The sequence below is a fragment of the Sciurus carolinensis genome, chromosome 6, assembly GCF_902686445.1.
Source record: "Sciurus carolinensis chromosome 6, mSciCar1.2, whole genome shotgun sequence".
Classification (NCBI taxonomy): domain Eukaryota; kingdom Metazoa; phylum Chordata; class Mammalia; order Rodentia; family Sciuridae; genus Sciurus; species Sciurus carolinensis.
This window is the reverse complement of record NC_062218.1, coordinates 97,218,474-97,236,753: the sequence shown is the minus strand read 5'-3', so window position 1 is coordinate 97,236,753 and position 18,280 is coordinate 97,218,474. Positions and strand designations below refer to the sequence as shown.

General features: G+C 35.7%; 1 protein-coding gene across 2 annotated transcripts in view; it reads right to left on the bottom strand.

Moving 5' to 3' along the window:
• The window catches only part of Ctnna1 (catenin alpha 1), a 173,474-nt gene that overhangs the window by 103,864 nt on the left and 51,330 nt on the right, over positions 1 to 18,280 (bottom strand). For both annotated transcript variants that reach the window (XM_047556839.1, XM_047556840.1), the window contains exons 4-7: positions 16,426 to 16,592; positions 15,762 to 15,881; positions 6,483 to 6,752; positions 3,300 to 3,503 (exon numbers count right to left, since the gene is read on the bottom strand). In XM_047556839.1, coding sequence (XP_047412795.1) covers positions 3,300 to 3,503; positions 6,483 to 6,752; positions 15,762 to 15,881; positions 16,426 to 16,592 — 761 coding nt within the window. The remainder of the gene's footprint in view (positions 1 to 3,299; positions 3,504 to 6,482; positions 6,753 to 15,761; positions 15,882 to 16,425; positions 16,593 to 18,280) is intronic.

The window sequence follows — 18,280 nt, the reverse complement described above, 5'->3', positions numbered from 1 at the left end:
CTACCTTGGTTATAAAATGGAATCACCTGAGAAGCTTTTAAAATGCTGTTACCTTGGGCTGGGGATATAGATCAGTTGGTAGAGTGCTTGTAAGCACAAGGCCCTGGGTTCAATCCCCAGCACTGCGAAAGGGGGGGCGGGGGTGGGAAGCTGTTACCTGGACCTTGACCCAGAGATTCTGACTTTATTGGTCTGGAGTACAAACCAGACATTAGGATTTTTTAAGATTCCCCTGGAATTCTAATGTGCATCACTGCCTTATAGGAAAAACCAGTGAAACTTGGTAACTGACAACACAGATGGAAAAAGGAAAACTCAGAGATTATGACAAGAATGTTTCTATAAAAATGAGATTAACGAGAGAATCCAGAGAATAGAAACAGTACAAATAGGTGAGCCTTTCTAGACTTTACTACTTGGTCTTCATTAAAGTTCCCCATAATGAACAAGTTTTAATTAATGCAGGTCATTTCAATTCTCCACATATGAGAATTACTTGTCTAATATTTTTCAACAGAAATGATCAAACTTAAAGTAAGCCATTATTTTAAAATTCAACCCCTGGGTTTAATCCCAGCACTCCCACCTAAAAAAAAAAAAAATATATACATATATATAGATAGATAGATAGATAGATAGATAGATATAAATCTCCTAGGAAGCCTCTTGGATTTCCCTGCTAGAAATATCCCCTACTCCTTACAACTGCCATGGCACTTGAGCCGTGATAACAGTCCCATTAAACACCCTACAGAGACCCTGTCTGTTCCAGAAAGGAGGGATCAGAGCCTCATTTTTCCTCTTACATGGTGTCAAGAACACTGCTTTGCATGTGACACAGACTCAGCATGAACTAAATGGCAGGCAGAGATGACCAGTTATGTTCTCATTATCACTAGAGGTTCTGTTTCTACATGCTTCACAAATAAGCAAAACAATCTATTCCCAGTTCCTTCACATCCTTTTACTGCTCTAAGCTGTCTTCTGATTGCACACCATTGCCTTCACTTTTTATCCTCACTCCATTGCTTCTTTTTTTTTTTTTTTTTTTTGCGGTGCTGGGGATTAAACCCAGGGCCTCATGCTTGCAAGGCGAGCACGCTAACAACTAAGCTATCTCCCCAGCCCCTCCGGTGCTTCTTGACAAGACTGAAGTTTCTTCACTTAATATAAATCAAAATAAAACTAAAGATTCTTATCATTAGGAGAAACATAACTGGAAACCAACTCCTAAAATATATTTCTGAATCTCAAGAAAATTTCTTTGAAGATACCCACCACAATACTTATATTTCAGCTTAATATCAAGCATGGTTCAATTTTTTTTGCTTAAGAGTGCTATATTATAGGATCTATGTTTTCAGTATAAATTAGTGTTCCACACCTTTTCCTACATTTAATGTATTAGGAGAGAGTACTACAGGTATTTGTATGACACTCTATGGAAAAGCCAGAAAGTTACTGATGACTGGGGTGAGTGGTCAGAGAGTCTGAGCAACCCCAGTACTGATAGAATATCTTACAGACTGGTTAGGAAGCTCTGCAGATGTATCACATCCTCTTCCTCACCAAAGGCTGTTTTTTAAAGCAGTTTTCTAATCATAACTGCATTGGGCACTTCTGCATCACTTCTAGCATTACACCAAAAAAACAGATCACTGATTCACATATATACTATGAGTCCTTGTTCTCCTGTTTATGACTCCAAAAACTGTAAACCATTCTTCAACTCATCATTTTTCATATTTTCTAATTTTCAAGCATTAAATATGGATTTTTAAATGTCCAACATTTTCCACAATGATTTATCAACCACTTTTTTGAATTCATCTACTAAATCTCTAATGTAATCAAAACATAGCAATGATTAAAAATGATTCAATGCTTCACTAATTTCACAATATGGTAGAAACAGAATATACATCAGGAAGGCATTCATCTTCACTCTAGAAATCCCATCATGATTCAACATTACCCATTCATGTATATAGATATATAAGGGAACAAACAAGTAGTAAAGCAAATGAACAAATGAAAAGGGATCAAGATCTTTCACCAAAGAGTGATAAGTAGGCAAAACAAAACCAGTAGTGATGACAGCTAACTTGCATTTTCCATCTTCAAAATAATTTTTTATAACCAGGTATAGTAGTACACACCCAACAACTCAGGAGGCTGAGACAGGAGGAGCACAAGTTTGAGGCCAGTCTCAACAATTCAGCAAGGCCCTCAGCAACTTAGTGAGACCCTGTCTCAAAATAAAAAATAAAAAGAGCTGGGGATGAGGCTCAGTAGGAAAGCACCCCTGGGTAAATTCCTAGTATCCCCAAAAATTTTTAAATAAAATGATGTTATATAATTTTTATTTAATTTATTCCTTCCTTATAACAGCAAATTATTGGGTACTTGATCTAAACTATAGTGGCCTTAAGGTAGCATTAGATAACTGAACTGGAAGACAAATTATATGGGAAGGAAAAAGAAAGACATGATAACAGAAAAACTAAAAATTACAATATGTTTTACCAGAAGAAAAGTTGTGTCAAATTTCACAACACTGAGTTTTTAAATACAAACCTTAAAAATTGAAAAAACATTGCCAAGTCTGCCTCATACAGCTCTATTTTAAAAATTATGCATGCTTACAAAATTCTATAAGGTTCATGAAAAAGTTTCATAAACCACAAATGTTTATGAAATAGATTTCCTCATCTCCTTTTACCCAAACTTATATGGCCACCCAGTTTTAATAATGAAATTTTAGTGGTATTATCCTTAGGAAATGCATGCTGAAATAGGTGGAGATAGAGAATAAATATATGCAAGTTACTTCCAAATGTTTTAGAGATAACAAGGGTGTATTTGTTTTCATACATACACAAGCAAATGTAACTACATGTTAATTGATGAATCTAGATTAAAGGTATACAGGTGGCCCATTGTATGATTTCTGTAAGTGTAAATTTTTCCATATAAAAAGATGGGGAGAAAAGGGTGACTTAGAAATTTAGCCACTCCTTGAAAACTAACCCACCCCCAAAAAATTAGGAGTCAAATAATATTTTGATATTAATAGTTAATACAGGGCTTCAGCTTCGGCTTAGAGGTAGAGCACTTGCCTCACATGTGCAAGACACTGGGTTTGATCCTCAGCACACCACATAAAAATAAATAAAGATACTGTGTTCACCTACAACTAAAAATATTTCTAAAAAAGTTAATACATCTCACATTCATCATGTTGTAGAAAATTCCTCAGACACAAATATCTTACATTAAAGAAAGGTTCTGACACTCACATTGCCCATGTATTCGGAGAGCAGGTCCTGCAAGGCCTGGCGGACAGCATTGCACTCTGCCACAATTCGCTCACGCCGGTCATCACGTGTACAAGATGAGTCAGCCATCAGGGCAGCTCCACTAATGATGCTTTCCAGGCGCTCCTCCAAGGAGGGTCTAAAGCGCTCCTCACTGAAGCTCAAGGGGTCCACAATGATTTGTTTCTGTCAAGATTAAATATGAATGCTCATCTCTGTTCCTTCCATCATTCAAGGCAAGGGGAAATGTTTAGGAATATCAAGATTTAATTCTAATACCTAAAAGAAAGTTATTCTTCTTGGTAGCTGAAGGATCATCCTATAAATTGGCCTATGGTAAATCACTTTTCAAAGGCACTATCCAGCCAAATAGCCTGGTTAAGGTATGATATCACAAAAGCAAAAACAAATGTATCATGTTCGCACTACTTTTTCTAAACAGCTAATAGTCAATCTGTAGTAGTAATTCATATTATCAAATGAGAGTTACAAGGAAAATAATTTATCTTTCTTACATGCAAAGTATAAAACGGCTACATAAATAGCAAAATTGTTTTACCACAAAAATATTCAAAAACATAATTGACTTGTCCCCAAAATTTTAGAAAGAAATGCATTTATAATGAATTTCCATCTATTTCTCTTATATATCTAATCAAAATTTATAAACAATTCAGTCTCAAATTTATCCTGTTGTGTCTCAATTAGAAACTTTCCTCCTCAAAGACAACAAGTATACACTAAGAGATCAAGAGGTATAACTGCTCCAGTAAAAATAAATCCTTGTTCTCTCCCCTTCCCTCCTGACTCCACTTGAACACAGTTTTCCAAATAATGAGTGTGGTCTAGACAAAAGTAAGCTATAGGTGCAGGTTCGACCATCAATGTCCCTACTTGATAACATTTACATGCACAGTGATAATCTTCAGTGCAAATTACTTTGGCTTTAATTTTTCTTTATAGGGATTATGTCCTTATTAATTTCAACTTAAATGCCAACTTTTTTCTACCAAAAGCTTGACCTTTTCAAATAAGTAAACATTTTTTCCTTTCCTTCCAAAGAAACCTCAGTTTTGAAATTGAACATATCTTAAACTTATTATTTTTTTCTATTTTTTACAGACTGCATTTTGATGCATTTTGATTCATTGTACACAAATGGGGTACATGATTTCATTTCTATGGTTGTACAGGATGTAGATTCATACTACTCGCATAATCATACATGTACAAAGGGTAATGATGTCTGTCTCATTCCACCATTTTTCATACCCTCCTCTCATTTTTAAATTTATTATTAATCCACATATTTTACTTAACCATTTTTCTTACCAAATTTGGTTATTCAGTATTTCCCTGATAAAAACTGAATACAAAATACTTTCCAGTCAATAGAAATGAAGAATGAATGGTCACAGAATAATAATACAATCAGAGTCACGATGGGCCTCAGATCATTTAGTACAACCTCTCATTTTACAAATGAAGAAACTGTGATTCTAAGAAATTAAGTTGTTTCTGATATTATATTACAGATATTACTTAACTTAGGGTAAAAAGTGACACCTACTTTAGTCAGGACACCTAACTTAAAAGAGATTGGAGGAGGAGAAAACAACAGTTCCAGTAAGTTATAAGATGCAGCCTAGGGGTTGGGGTTATAGCTTAGTGGCAAAGCACTTGCCTACCATGGGTGAGGCACTGGGTTTGATTCTCAGCACGGCATATAAATAAAAATAAAGGTCCACTGACAACTAATAATAAAAAATAAATTTAAAAAAAAGAAGCAGCCTAAGAGTTTGTTATAAATGAGTATTTTATTTCATGTTTAAGGCTCCAGGGTGAAAATTCAATTCTAATATTAAGTCTTTAGACTTAACACTGCCTTCGTGCTTCATGAAAACATCATCCTAGGGCTGGGGATATAGTTCATTTGGTAGAGTGCTAGTGCTTGCCTTGCATGCACAAGGCCCTGGGTTCAATCCCCAGCACCACCAAGGAAAAATTAATAAATAAATAACCTCAAGGAAAAGACTATCCTAAATCAGACATGCACACCAGCAAGGATCAAAGTTACCCAAGTAAAGGATTTAAGACAAAACATTAAGGCAAAGAAAAAAATGTTAAAAACAAAATGCACTCCACTGCACTGATTCCATACCCCAAACATATCTATTCTGAAAGCATACTGGTTACCTGAAACATAATTTTCCCTTACCTTAATTTAAAAAAGAAAGGAAGGAAGGAAGGAAGGAAGGAAGGAAGGAAGGAAGGAAAAGAGAAAAGAAAAGAAATTACCCCAACAGGTGGTTTAAAACAGAAGAAAATATCCTTTTAAAAAAAAAAAAAAAAATCTTAAACTGCTGCCATCTACTGGAAGCCATGAAGCATTGTGGGTAGGAATTAAAAACAAAACCCACCAAAGAAGTTAACATTAGAGTTGTATACACAGGGCTGTATATACATACAATATGTGGTATTATGCTAAGAAAATAATTTAATTTTAAATCTGCTTCCGCTTGATTTAATTTTATGTTCATGATTCAAATTAAAGTCACTGAGAAGTACATCTAGGTAGACAAATAAGATTAAGATGGCAGCAGTCAGTATGATGTCTATATATCCCAATAGACCAAGAGCTCTTGGAGGACAAAACCTTTGCACACATTGCTTCTCTATTTCCAATAGCTTCATGAATCTTTCAGAAGGTCAAAACTTTGGTTAAAGTGAACCAGACTGATATCCTCAATAAAGAATGACCTCATAGCCAGGTGTGGTAGCACACACCCATAATCCCAGTGACTGGGGAGGCTGAGGCAGGAGGATTTCAAGTTTGAGGCTTGCCTCAACAAGTAAGGGAGAACCTCAGCAACTTAGCAAGACCTTCTCTCAAAATAAAAAGGGCTTGGGATATAGCTCAGTGGTAAAACACTCCTGGGTTCAATTCCCAGGACCATAAAAAGAAAAGAATGACCTCATAGGAAATACACATTGCATAAAAGAATCCTGAAATTCAAACTAAGAAAAAAGTAAATGCTTTAAACCAAGTTATGATTAAGTAGACTGATGATTCATAACAATTTTTTTCTACTGCTATCACAAATCTAAGTGTCATCTTCTGCAGATTGGTGAAGAGCCTGAAGTTTCCTCCCAAGCGCAACTTACATCAAAATTATTGAGAGCATATGCCAATTCTCCTCCTCCACCACCCGGATGCTGGGAGGCATCATCTGACGAAGTAGACTGGGCTGCATTGGAGATGCCTGTGACTGCCTGTTGAAGCTGCTTGTATATCAAATCCCGGTTGGCCTTATAGGCTGCAACATCAGGGTGCTGTAGGCATGCCTGGGATGCAGTATAAAGGATCGGAACATTTTTCTGTAGGATTCCTCTAGCTGCAGCCATCTGATCACGATGGCCCACATCTTTCAGTTCCTACAAGAGTAAAATAAGAAATTGGAGCATTCTTTATGTGGGTTAGAGTCACATGAAAATTTGCTGGTATAGGCAGAAAAGTTAAGAGTTCCACTTATCAGATACATTATTTTCATTAACAATTTGACTGGAAAGTTAATCACAAAGGAAGCAGTATGGGTTAATATGTTATGAGTGTGAGCTTTGTAATCACACAGATCTTAATTTAAATACCCTAGTTTACTTTTTCCCTGACTATTGTGACTTTTTATACTGTGCTTGGCTTCTCACTCTGTAAAATATGAGCAGTAACAGTAGTTCTTTTATTGTTTGGGGGAATAAATGGGATAATGAATGTAAAGCATCTAGCACAGCACAATAAAAACATAAAAGTGCTTAGCAACTTGATTATAACTATACATAGATATATGTACCTCTTCCAACCAACCAAAATAGAAAAATCATATTGACACACATTTAAACAAAGTAAGATAATAAGGATCTGTTAAGTTACACAAGTTCATTAGAAGAGTTTTGGGAAATGTGGAGTGAAATAACAGTTGTTTGTGAACTATACAAACCACCTAGGTGAGGATGTAGCCAGCTATTCCCACAAGTACGTAACTCCCCTCCCCTTGATAACTCAAAGACTAAGACAATAGAAACATACTTCCCTTACACAATAAAATCCATCCAATCCATGATTATAATATTCTATATAGATATGATTTTAAGTGAAAAAATCCTTTTCAATTTCCTCTACCCCATTACAGATCCCATAAAAGGATGTGAGGTTCCTGGCATCCTTACCACCAAAAGCATCTACTGGTAGGCTGAGAAGATATGCAGTGACAGTTAAGTGATACCAACAATAAGCAATACCAGAAGGGGGCATTTCTGGTATCCCATTGTTACTAAAATGACTCAAAGAGGGGGGAAAAAAGTCCTTGGGTCAGGCACAGTAGTGCACTACCTGTAATCCCAGTGACTCAGGAGGCTGAGCTAGGAGGATTACAAGTTCAAAGCCAGCCTCAGCAATTTAGCAAGACCCTGCCTCTAAAAAAAATATTTAAAAAGGTGGTTGGGGGTGCTGGGGTTATGTCTCAGTGGTAGAGTGCTTGGCTAATGTGTGAGGCAATGGGTTTAATTCTCAGCATCGCATATAAACAAATGAATAAAATAAAGGTCTATCAACATTGGGGAGGGGCGCAGCTGGGATGTGGCTCGATGGTTAAGTGTCCCTGGGATCAATCCCTGGTGTCAAGGGAGGTTGGGGGGCAGGGAGTACTTGGTAAATGTTGTTCACCATCATAGAGAAGGAACATAGGTGATAACTTTACCTGATCACTCTATTTTATATGTGATCATAGAATTTCACTATTACAGTCACCAATTGAATCAGAGTACAAATTTAAATGTTTATGAGTACTGCATATACAAACAATAAGAGAAAATATACTAATTTTAAAAGGCAAAGTCAGTTACTCAATTTAAAGTGTGACTTAACTACTTAATGGCTCATCTTTCTATATGAATTCCTAGTTACACATTACAGGCATCAAACTGGATTCCTTTTTTCTGAACCTTCATCTCAGTATATATTTTAGGGTTTACATCTTTATTCAAATCTTCTGTAGTGTGACAGTTTACTTTTCATCCTGGAAGTCTCTTCTCCTTTGGAATCTGAATTTGCAAGTAATAGCTCACAGCACTTCAAATGTCCTATAGCACAATACATGAGGCTAAATATTCAGAAATAGGACTTTGTGGATTTACAAAATGAGTGATCATTTCAAGACTCAAGTTACCAACAGGAACTGATAATTAGCACAAAGGTTACTAAAGATACTTGTGGTCACCTCAAGTTAATAGCTACCAAAATTACTATCCAACACCTGACTTCCCCAAGTCACTTCCTGGTCTGGCATGATAAACTTCTATTTTTCCAAAGATTACATTAAGCTACATATTAAAAAACAGGTTCCTATGGATTTAGAGGCTGGTCATCATTTCAAGATTTGACTTATGATGAGGGGCTATAGATAACCATTATGCTTAAATAGTTGGTGCACATGTTCTGTGGCATTTTCTAAATGTCTTGCCCTCACTATAAAACTTTTCTCTGATAGACTCCTATTTGCCCAGAATGGTGATATATTTTAATCTGTGATGAAAATGACAACTAAGTATTATTGTTTATCCTTACTACAAAAGGGTTGTATTCTCTTCTTTAGAAGTATCTTAGCACAAAGAAACTAGTTTTTGGTATGTAAAGACAGGAAACCGGACACTACAATGAGCATCATTATTAATTGTAATAAAAACAAATCAATGCGGGGCACAATGGTGTACACCTATAATCCCAGCAACTAGAAAGCTAAGGCAGGAATACCACAAGTTCAAGGTCAACCTCTTTAACTTAGCAAGACCCTTGCTAATTAAAATTTTTAAATGGCTGGGGATATGTCTTTGTGGTAAAACCCCTCAGTTCAATTCCCAGTACCAGGAGAAACAAATCAATCAAAAGAAACTTTCCGGTCTAGGGTTATGGCTCAGTGGTAGAGCACTTGCCTGGCACCTGTGAGGCACTGGGTTCAAACCTCAGCACCACATAAAAATAAAGATATCGTGTCCATCTACAACTAAAAAAAATTTTTTTAAAGTAAACTTTTCAAGATATATAGGGCTGATAAAAAATCCAGATTGATTAGAGTTATTAAGCAATATAATAAATAGTTTACCTATAAAATTAGAATCCTTGCCTGGGGTTGTAGCTCAGTGATGGAGTGCTTGCCTAGTATGTGTGAGGCACTGGGTTGGCTCCTTAGCACCACATAAAAATAAAAATAAATAAAGGTCCACTGACAACTAAAAAACGTTTAAAAACAAATTAGAATCCTGCCAGGCATGATAGCGCATGCCTGTCATTCTTGCAGCTCTGGAGGCTGAGGCAGGAGGATCCCAAGTTCGAAGCCAGCCTCATTAAAAGCAAGGCACTACACAACTCAGTGAGACTCTGTCTACGTAAAATATAAAAATAGGGGTGGTGATGTGGCTCAGTGGACAGGTGCCCCTGAGTTCAACCCCTGGTACCCAAATAATAATAATTAAAAAATAAATAAATAAAATAAAATTAGAATCTTGTGGTTTAACTTAGTTTTAATGATTCCTCAACTTCACCAATCCAATTATGGTTCGAGCCAACTCAGGAACTGCCAAACAGAAAACATATCGAGGAAAGAATGCAAGTAAAAATTTGAATTATCCATTCCATTCAATGACCAAGAAATAGAAGTTAACTCTTCATCAGTGTATAACACTATCTATACCCAAAAGATGGAAATTCAAGTGAAAGTTTTCTCTCATTTCCCTATTAACAAAATAAAATTATAGTCATACACATATTTGGTCAGATATCTTGTCTTGGATTCATATGACCATATTTACAAGTAAATTATCAATATACCTGTTCAAGTTTTCAGAAAAAAAATCATGCAAAGCAGAGTTTATAGACTAGCTAAGAAAAAAGAGGCATTAGGTTCTTCCAAATATCGCAGTAAGTTTTCTGTAGATGGGTGAATGAAATGTGAACATTAAAACAGTCTGTGGCATTCTAGAGGCCCAGAGTTGAAAGTATGAGTCAGAGGTAGTCCTCCTTACAGAAACCAAGGTTCATGCCAGCTCGCGCTGAACTTTGCCATCACCTTTACATTTTGCTATGGTTTGAATGTATTCCCTCAAAAGTTCATTGTTGAAAACAATATCCAGTCATATGTTAATGCTACTTGCAGGTGAAACTTCTGAGAGGTAATTAGGATTGAATGAGGTCATGAGGGTAGGACTCCATGTTGGCATCAGTGGTTTTAAAAGAGGAAAGGAGACTCAATCTTTCTCTTGACAATAGATACCCTCTGCCATGTTAGAATGCAGCAAAAAGGTCCTCATTAGATGCTGAACAGATCAACTGGGAATGCTCTTGGATTTCCCTGCCCCCAGAACTATGAGCTAAATAAACATCTATTCATTATAAATCACCCAATATGTGTTATTCAGACACAACAGAAAATGAGTTAAGATATCCTCACAGTCAAAGTAGAACCTACAGGCTAATAGAAATTCAACACTTCTAGTGAGCAAACAATATTTTAGCCCAAGAAAGTAACAAATTAGAGTCACACTTAGAATTCCCACTCCAGGATGGATTGGCAGTATATAGCAAATAGTCTGTTTATGCATTCATTAAACAAACAATTATTAAGAAGTACTAAATCTAGGCACTAAGGATTCTAGGAGCAATGAAACAAGACAAAATTCCTGTTCTTAAACCAGACAGCTTAGGTTCAAATCCTAGCTTCACCACTTACTAAGTGAAAAACTTTGCCAGATTACCTAACCTCTCTGTGCTACAGTTCCTTAAATCTATAAAAATTAACATGTAAGCAATTACAGTATCTGCCTATTTACTATTTTATGAAGATTAAATTCACTTTGTGTTTATAAAGGATTTGTAATAGGGCAGAGGATGTAGCTCAATGGTAGAGCACTTGCCTACAGTGCATGATGCCTTGGTTTTAATCCCCAGCACTGCGAAGAAAAAGGGAAAAAAAAAAAAGATTTATAACAGTGCTTGGCACATAGTAAACACTTGGTTAGAGTTAACAATGAATAATTCCAACAAAGTATTTTGTTCATTATTATTGTCAGCAATGTCATCATGACTACCATGTCATATCCAAAAACAAAAAAGATAAATTCCAAAAAACCTGCAGACATGAGGTTTTCTTTAATGAGTAGCTGCTATTAAATGATACTAGGGCAGCTAAGGGGGAGCCACACAGTCTTGAGGAAATTCTACTTTTTCCTGGACAAAGGTTGCCTACAAAGATGAAAGATTCAATGAGGAAGCAAATTATCACATAATATTGCTGGGGAAAGAAGAAAAAGTCAAGTGTAAACAGACCAATGGTCTAAGCATACAGCAGAGAAAGACCTATTAGAAAATACACAGAATGGGAAAACATGACTGGTTATTGAAGGAAACTAGCGGACAGTACCCAAATGAAGCTGAATATGGAAGTACCCAGAGTAAAGTTTCCAACAGGCTGGGCCCTTAGGATAAAATGAATAGAATTTTAATTCCCAAGAAAATAGCTAGGAATACACATGAAGGTCCAAGTTCGATGAAAGGCCATTTTGTGAAAAGGGGGCACACAGGAGCCCATGACTAGTCTATTCAATGGATTTTCTTATAGGAGGTTAAGCCTAAAGGTTAAAGAATCAGGTCAACTTTTAAAAGACCATAACATACTACTGGAAATGGAAACTTTTAAAAGACCATAACATAACACTGGAAATGGGAGCATATATAACTCAAAATCTCAACAGAAAAAAAGATAATAAATAAAAATAGGCAATTCAAAGGAATTATGTTACAAAAGTACAGAGAAACCATGAGGCTGTAAGGACACAGGTCTGAAGAGACATGAGGAGGCAGCAGTCAACAGAACCCTGGGAGAAGGAACCCAGGAGCTTTGCCTTTGGATACAGCCAGAGTCACAGAAGGTACAGGGCCTATGGAAAACACCCCAACTTCACTCTCCTATCTCTAACCTTCTGTTTATGCTCCCACTGGCCAAACATAACAATGAATCACAGGGTAAAAGGAGCCCAGTGATGCATCCAGACATGTTACATCCCTGGGCATAAAACAGGGAGAACAAGGATGGAAAATGGGGATATTGAGGGACAAAAAGATTACCCAACATGTATGCAAAAACTAAGATTTTTATGTCACCTTATTTTGAAAAACATCTGACATCTACTGCTACTTTTTAATATATATTGGGTTCACATATAAGGAACTCTTTTTTTTTTTTTAATTTCTTTTTAGTTGTTGATGAACCGTTGTTTATTTATAAGTGGTGCTGAGAATGGAACCCAGTGCCTCACACATACTAGGCAAGTGCTCTACCACTGAGCCACAACCCTAGCCCCAACAAGGAACTCTTAATGAATTTATAGCACACAGAATTAATACTTAGCACCATTTTCCAATAAGTTCCTCCAATTGTGTACAAAATTCTGCACTGTTATACCTCAAAACACCATTTACTTACCTATTCTACCATTTTTCAAAGATGCACAATAGTAAGCTACAGTCTAAATGTTCTTTACATTACCTAAATAAATCTCATTAAGCCAAGATCAGACTAAGTTTCTAGGACAGAACTATTCACCAAATTTTATTTTTAAATTATAACATTTATTTCACCTATTCAAATGAGAATCTGTATCAAGAAACTTAAATTATAAACATAATTTGGCCACCTTGACATATTTATAGAATTTCCACTCTATTAAACAAGTTCTAGGATTAATCAGTCCCAGTTTTTAAAAAATTTTTATATAATATATATATAAATTTTATATATACATATATAAAATGGATATGATAAGACTAAGTTGTTACAAGACTAATGACAAAAGCACTTTGAGTCCAAGTTATCAGGCAGTACACCAAATCTAGCTATATTATCATGTTAATATTAAGTACAAGCAACTTGTAAAAACAGAATTTCATTAGTATGGTCAAATCTTGAGACTTGAAATATGAGCAATAACCTACTCTTCACAAACTGCCCATTGAGGAAGAACTTCTTAGTATCTAGCACTATATTAAATACTGCATACGTATTATTAAACTTAATTTTCTCTGTACTGTGGTTAGATGTTTCATACTAGTATAAATAAAATCAAATGACTAAAATTCCAAAGTTGAGGCTATCATATATATTAGACATTTACAGCATTAACCACCTTCTTTCCTAAATGAAAGATCTATAGCAGTCACAGTAAATTGCCTACCCACATCAATTCCCCACTCCCACCTCGAACCCCATTTTCTCCTATCAGAGCTTTGGTGGAGTGTTCTGATTCTCAGGACATTTACTACCCCTGTCCCAGGTTAGGGTTTGTCTTGATTATTCTGAGGCAGGCATGGTAATGTCTTTCCTCTCAGAATTATAAGTGAAGAATAGGCATGTTGCCAGAGGATTAATATCTAGAATATATATAAAGGACTAAAAAAAACTTAACACCAACAAAATCAAATAACCCAAATAATAAATGGGTAAATGAATTAAACAGACACTTCTCAAAAGAAATAAAAATGGACAACAAATCATGAAAAAACATTCATCACTAGCAATTACAGAAATATCAAAACTAAACTGATATTTCATCTCACACCAGTAAGAATGGCAGTCATCAAGAATACAAACAATAATAAATGCTGGAGAGGATATGGAGAAAAAGAAACACTTTAGCACTTATAGTGGGACTGTAAATTAGTATAACCACTTTGGAAATCAGTATAGAGGTTCCTCAAAAAACTAAGCACAGAGCCACCATATGACCCACCTATACCACTCCTCAGTATTTATCCTAAAACAGTAAAGTCATCATCCTTCAGTGATACATGCATACCCATGTTTATAGCATCACAATTCACACTAGCCAAACTATGGAACTAGTCTAGGTGTTCATCAACAAATAAAGAAAATGTGACATGTACACACAATGGAGTTTTATTCAGCGAAAAAGAAAAATAAAATTATTTCACTTGCAAAAAAAATGGATAGAACTTGAGACCATTATGTTACATGAAATAAGCCAAACTCAGAAGGTCAAGAGTAATGTTTTCTCTCATATGTGGAAATTAGAGAGGGAAAAAAGGAAAAAAAAAGGTGGGGATAGTGGGAAATCAGTAAAGGACAGCAACCAGGGTTGGGAGGAAGGAGGGAGGGGGAGAAGTGCTGGGGAACAACTGAGGTCAAATTATACTGTAATATTGTGTGCAAGTATGAATATGTAACAGCAAATTCCATCATTATGTACAACTATAATGCACATAATGTGCAAAGAAAAAAAACAGCATAGGCATGTTGCACAATTCAGATTCAGGACAAGTCTGCTAGGTTGTTTGCATAAAAAGACATATAAAAGAAATTCTCTTTTCTCATTGGACACATTAATATATGCAAAAATCATACTTAGAGCATCTATAGCCATCCAGCACACCAAAGACAGCATGCTGAAAATGTCAACAGTCCCAATCCTTGATGATTCTGCAAAGTTCTTAAATTTAACAACCCTGATGTCATTTAACCTAAGTCAGTGAAAAAATACCACCCCCACTATTCCAGGAGATAAGAGCTGGGATTCCTGTACAGACAGTACAAGGTATTCTAACTGATAAGAGTATTAGCTAATAATAACAATTCATCCTTTCAGATGTTTTAAAATAAGAAAAGTAGTTGGTGGGTAGTGGGTATAGCTCAATGATAGATCACTTGTCTGGAGTACAGAAGGCCCTGGGTTCAATCCCTAAGCACCAGGGTAGGGGTGGGGAGGTAGAATATGTTTCATCGGTACTTCAAAAGTTGTATAAAGCTGGATGGCAATCTATGTATCCTCCTGGCAGAACACAAACCTAAAATACAAAGTATCCAACAGAAAAGACAGAGGAAGGATTTCAAAGACCCCAACAGCAAAAATATCAAAGAGGTTTTGGAGCTTGAAAAAATAAGAACAATGAACCAAGCCACATACAACAAAAACTACTAGTAATGATTAATAAGAGCACAAGAGGGTCTCAGATGTAGAGATAACTTTAATATGTTTTAGCTTGTTTAGGTTTTCTAAAGATCTAAATTAAACTCTACTAATAACTCACATTAATCCTGGAACACATATAATGAAGGCCAATCACCTCCCTATATACAGTCTTCATCAAAAATGATAAACTACTTAAAAATTTCACAAGAATTAAAATGGGAGGATAACATGAATACAACTTAGTTATACTCTGTTAAGAGCACAATACTGAAATGATATCTTAGTTTAAGTGTTTAATTAAACTACATTAGCAGAGGAAGGTAATGGTACTGTCACAAAACTCAGACAAAACAGGTTTTTCCCCACTAAATATAAAATAAACAATTTTAAAATATCCCCAAATAATGACTGTACCTGTTGTCTTTTAGCTGCCATAATGTTCAGTTTATCCACTTCAGGTTTCAGGGCTTTATACTGTATTCCTAAGTCTTGTTCATTGCCAGCATTCCTCAGTTTCAAGATACCATCTTCCACCTATAAAACACAACCCCAAAAAACAAAAGTTCTGACTTACAAGTCTAAAGATAATGAAATGGTATGGTATCTGAGAATTTTTTTTTTTTTTAATTCTTTTTAACAACTACTCAGAAAGCAATTCAAAGTTAAATCTCTTGAGCTGCCATGGACTTCCTATTACATGGGTGCTTTATAGAAGGTGGAAAGGACACTACGATATTGGTCTTTATCTAGAAGTACATAATTTAATGTATCTTAGTTTCTCAATTCTGGAACTCTACCAATGCAAGGAAATGTTTAATAAGTACTTCAAAAAGAAGAAGTCAAAATAATACCTTAGCTACAAGTTCTTCATTAGTACCACCAAGACAACATTGGCTCATAAGAGAACCTAGATCATGTATACCTGAAAGTGTAAATTAAACAAAAACATCCATGGTCCATTTAGATAAATCAAGTTCAAAACCAAACTAAATCCTGAGGACTGCTGAACTAAGAATGGCCAGCATCAGCTTCACTGTGATACACAAAGAACAAATTACAAACACAGACCCATACTTACAACTTTCAGCTGAACAAGTAATTTGTAGACATCTGCCATATCGGCCAAAATCAGCAGTCGGGTAACAGCAGAGAGCAAAGCTCGAGCTGCCCGAACCATATTGCCTCGCTTCACGGAAGAACAGGGATCATCTGCAAACTCTCCTGCAGCACTCTTCATCAAATCTCCTGTTTTACAGAATGAGGAGGAAAAAAACCTCAGCAGGGATTAAAATGAATGGTTGATCTATACTTTAAAAAATAAACATAGTTCAAACTCTCTATATTTCACTCACAGATTTAGTTTAAGGGTCATTATTTTGTTGTTTGCTCTTCTTTTTTAGGTAACAACTACCAGAGAAACAAGCACTCTAATATAGTACCATTGAAAGCGAACTACCCAAAAAGTGACTAGCACTACTATCAAAAGATTTAAAATACTTCTTCCCTTTGAACTAATGATAATATGTTTTCCAAAAAGGATTATTATATGTATCCTAAAAAAAAAAAAAATTTAAATATAAGATTTGAAGGGAAGAAAAAAAGACTAATCGAATATAATCTACCCTCACATCCACAGAATAATTCAGAAATACAACCACCAGTAGGTAGGACCACCATACTTCCCTAACCATCTCAACTATCCAGTTTCTGTAATCCTAACAAAAATGATTTGATATGAGAAAATTCAGAGTTCAGTCACTGACTCTTTCTCTTATGGTAAAACACTGACAAAAGCTCAAATGCTCAACAATAAGTATCTACTTAAGTAAACTATGATGTAGCCTACAACTGCAAATATTAACATATGTGAAAAATGTGAAGGTTTATGATAGAATCTTAAGCAGAAAAATATGAAATTCTAAATGTATATAATCTGTGAGTTTTAAATTTTTATTTACTTATTTATTGGTATCAAGGATTGATACCAGGGGCACTTAACCACTAACCCACATCACCAGTCCTTTTTATATTTTACTTAGAGACAAGGTCTCAGTGAGTTGCTTAGGGCCTCCTAAATTGCTAAGGGTGGTTTTGAACTTAAGATCCTCTTGCTTCAACCTCCCCAGCCACTGGGATTATAGGAGTGCACCACCGTGCTCGGCTGTACCTCCTTCTTATAGCTCAGAAGCACACAGAGGGCCAGGGCTATGTCTTCTCCACTGGTATTCTGATGGTACCTGTATGGTGCTACCTTTGGGTTCCTAGAAAAGCACTTACTCTCTTTCTTGGCTGAGTATATCCACTGTAGATTAAAGTTTAAAAACCACTCTCTCATTTCTGAATGTTTTTTGCTTTGTTTTTTAAGGGCCACTTTTAAGAACCTAAACTATTTCTCAACACACCTGTCAAACTCTCCTCTATCAACTTTAGTTGTACAATATGAGCTTAGATGGTAAAAAAGTTAGGTATCTTATATTCATACCTCAGACTTAGAAGCACTATAGAATACCAAAAGTAAAGATAAGCTCTGCATATTTATCAGGTCAGAAATAACTCATGATGAAGAACTTAACAGTTGAAAGGTTTTCTTACATCTGATATATGCTTCATGTACATCTTTAGAAAGATACTGACATATGGCAATCATGTAAATTCATAACATTAACAATGATATCTCATGGCATTTTAAAAGATGATTTATAGCTGGGCGTGGTGTTGCACACCTGTAATCCCAGCAGCTCAGGAGGCTGAGGTAAAAAGATTATGAGTTCAAAGCTGGTCTCAGCAACTTAGCAAGGCCCTACACAACTCAGTGAGACCCTGTGTCTAAATAAAATACAAAATAGGGCTGGGGATGTGGCTCAGTGGTTGAGTGTCCCTGAGTTCAATCCCCAGTACCAAACCGCCCCCCAAAAAAAGGATGATTTATTTAT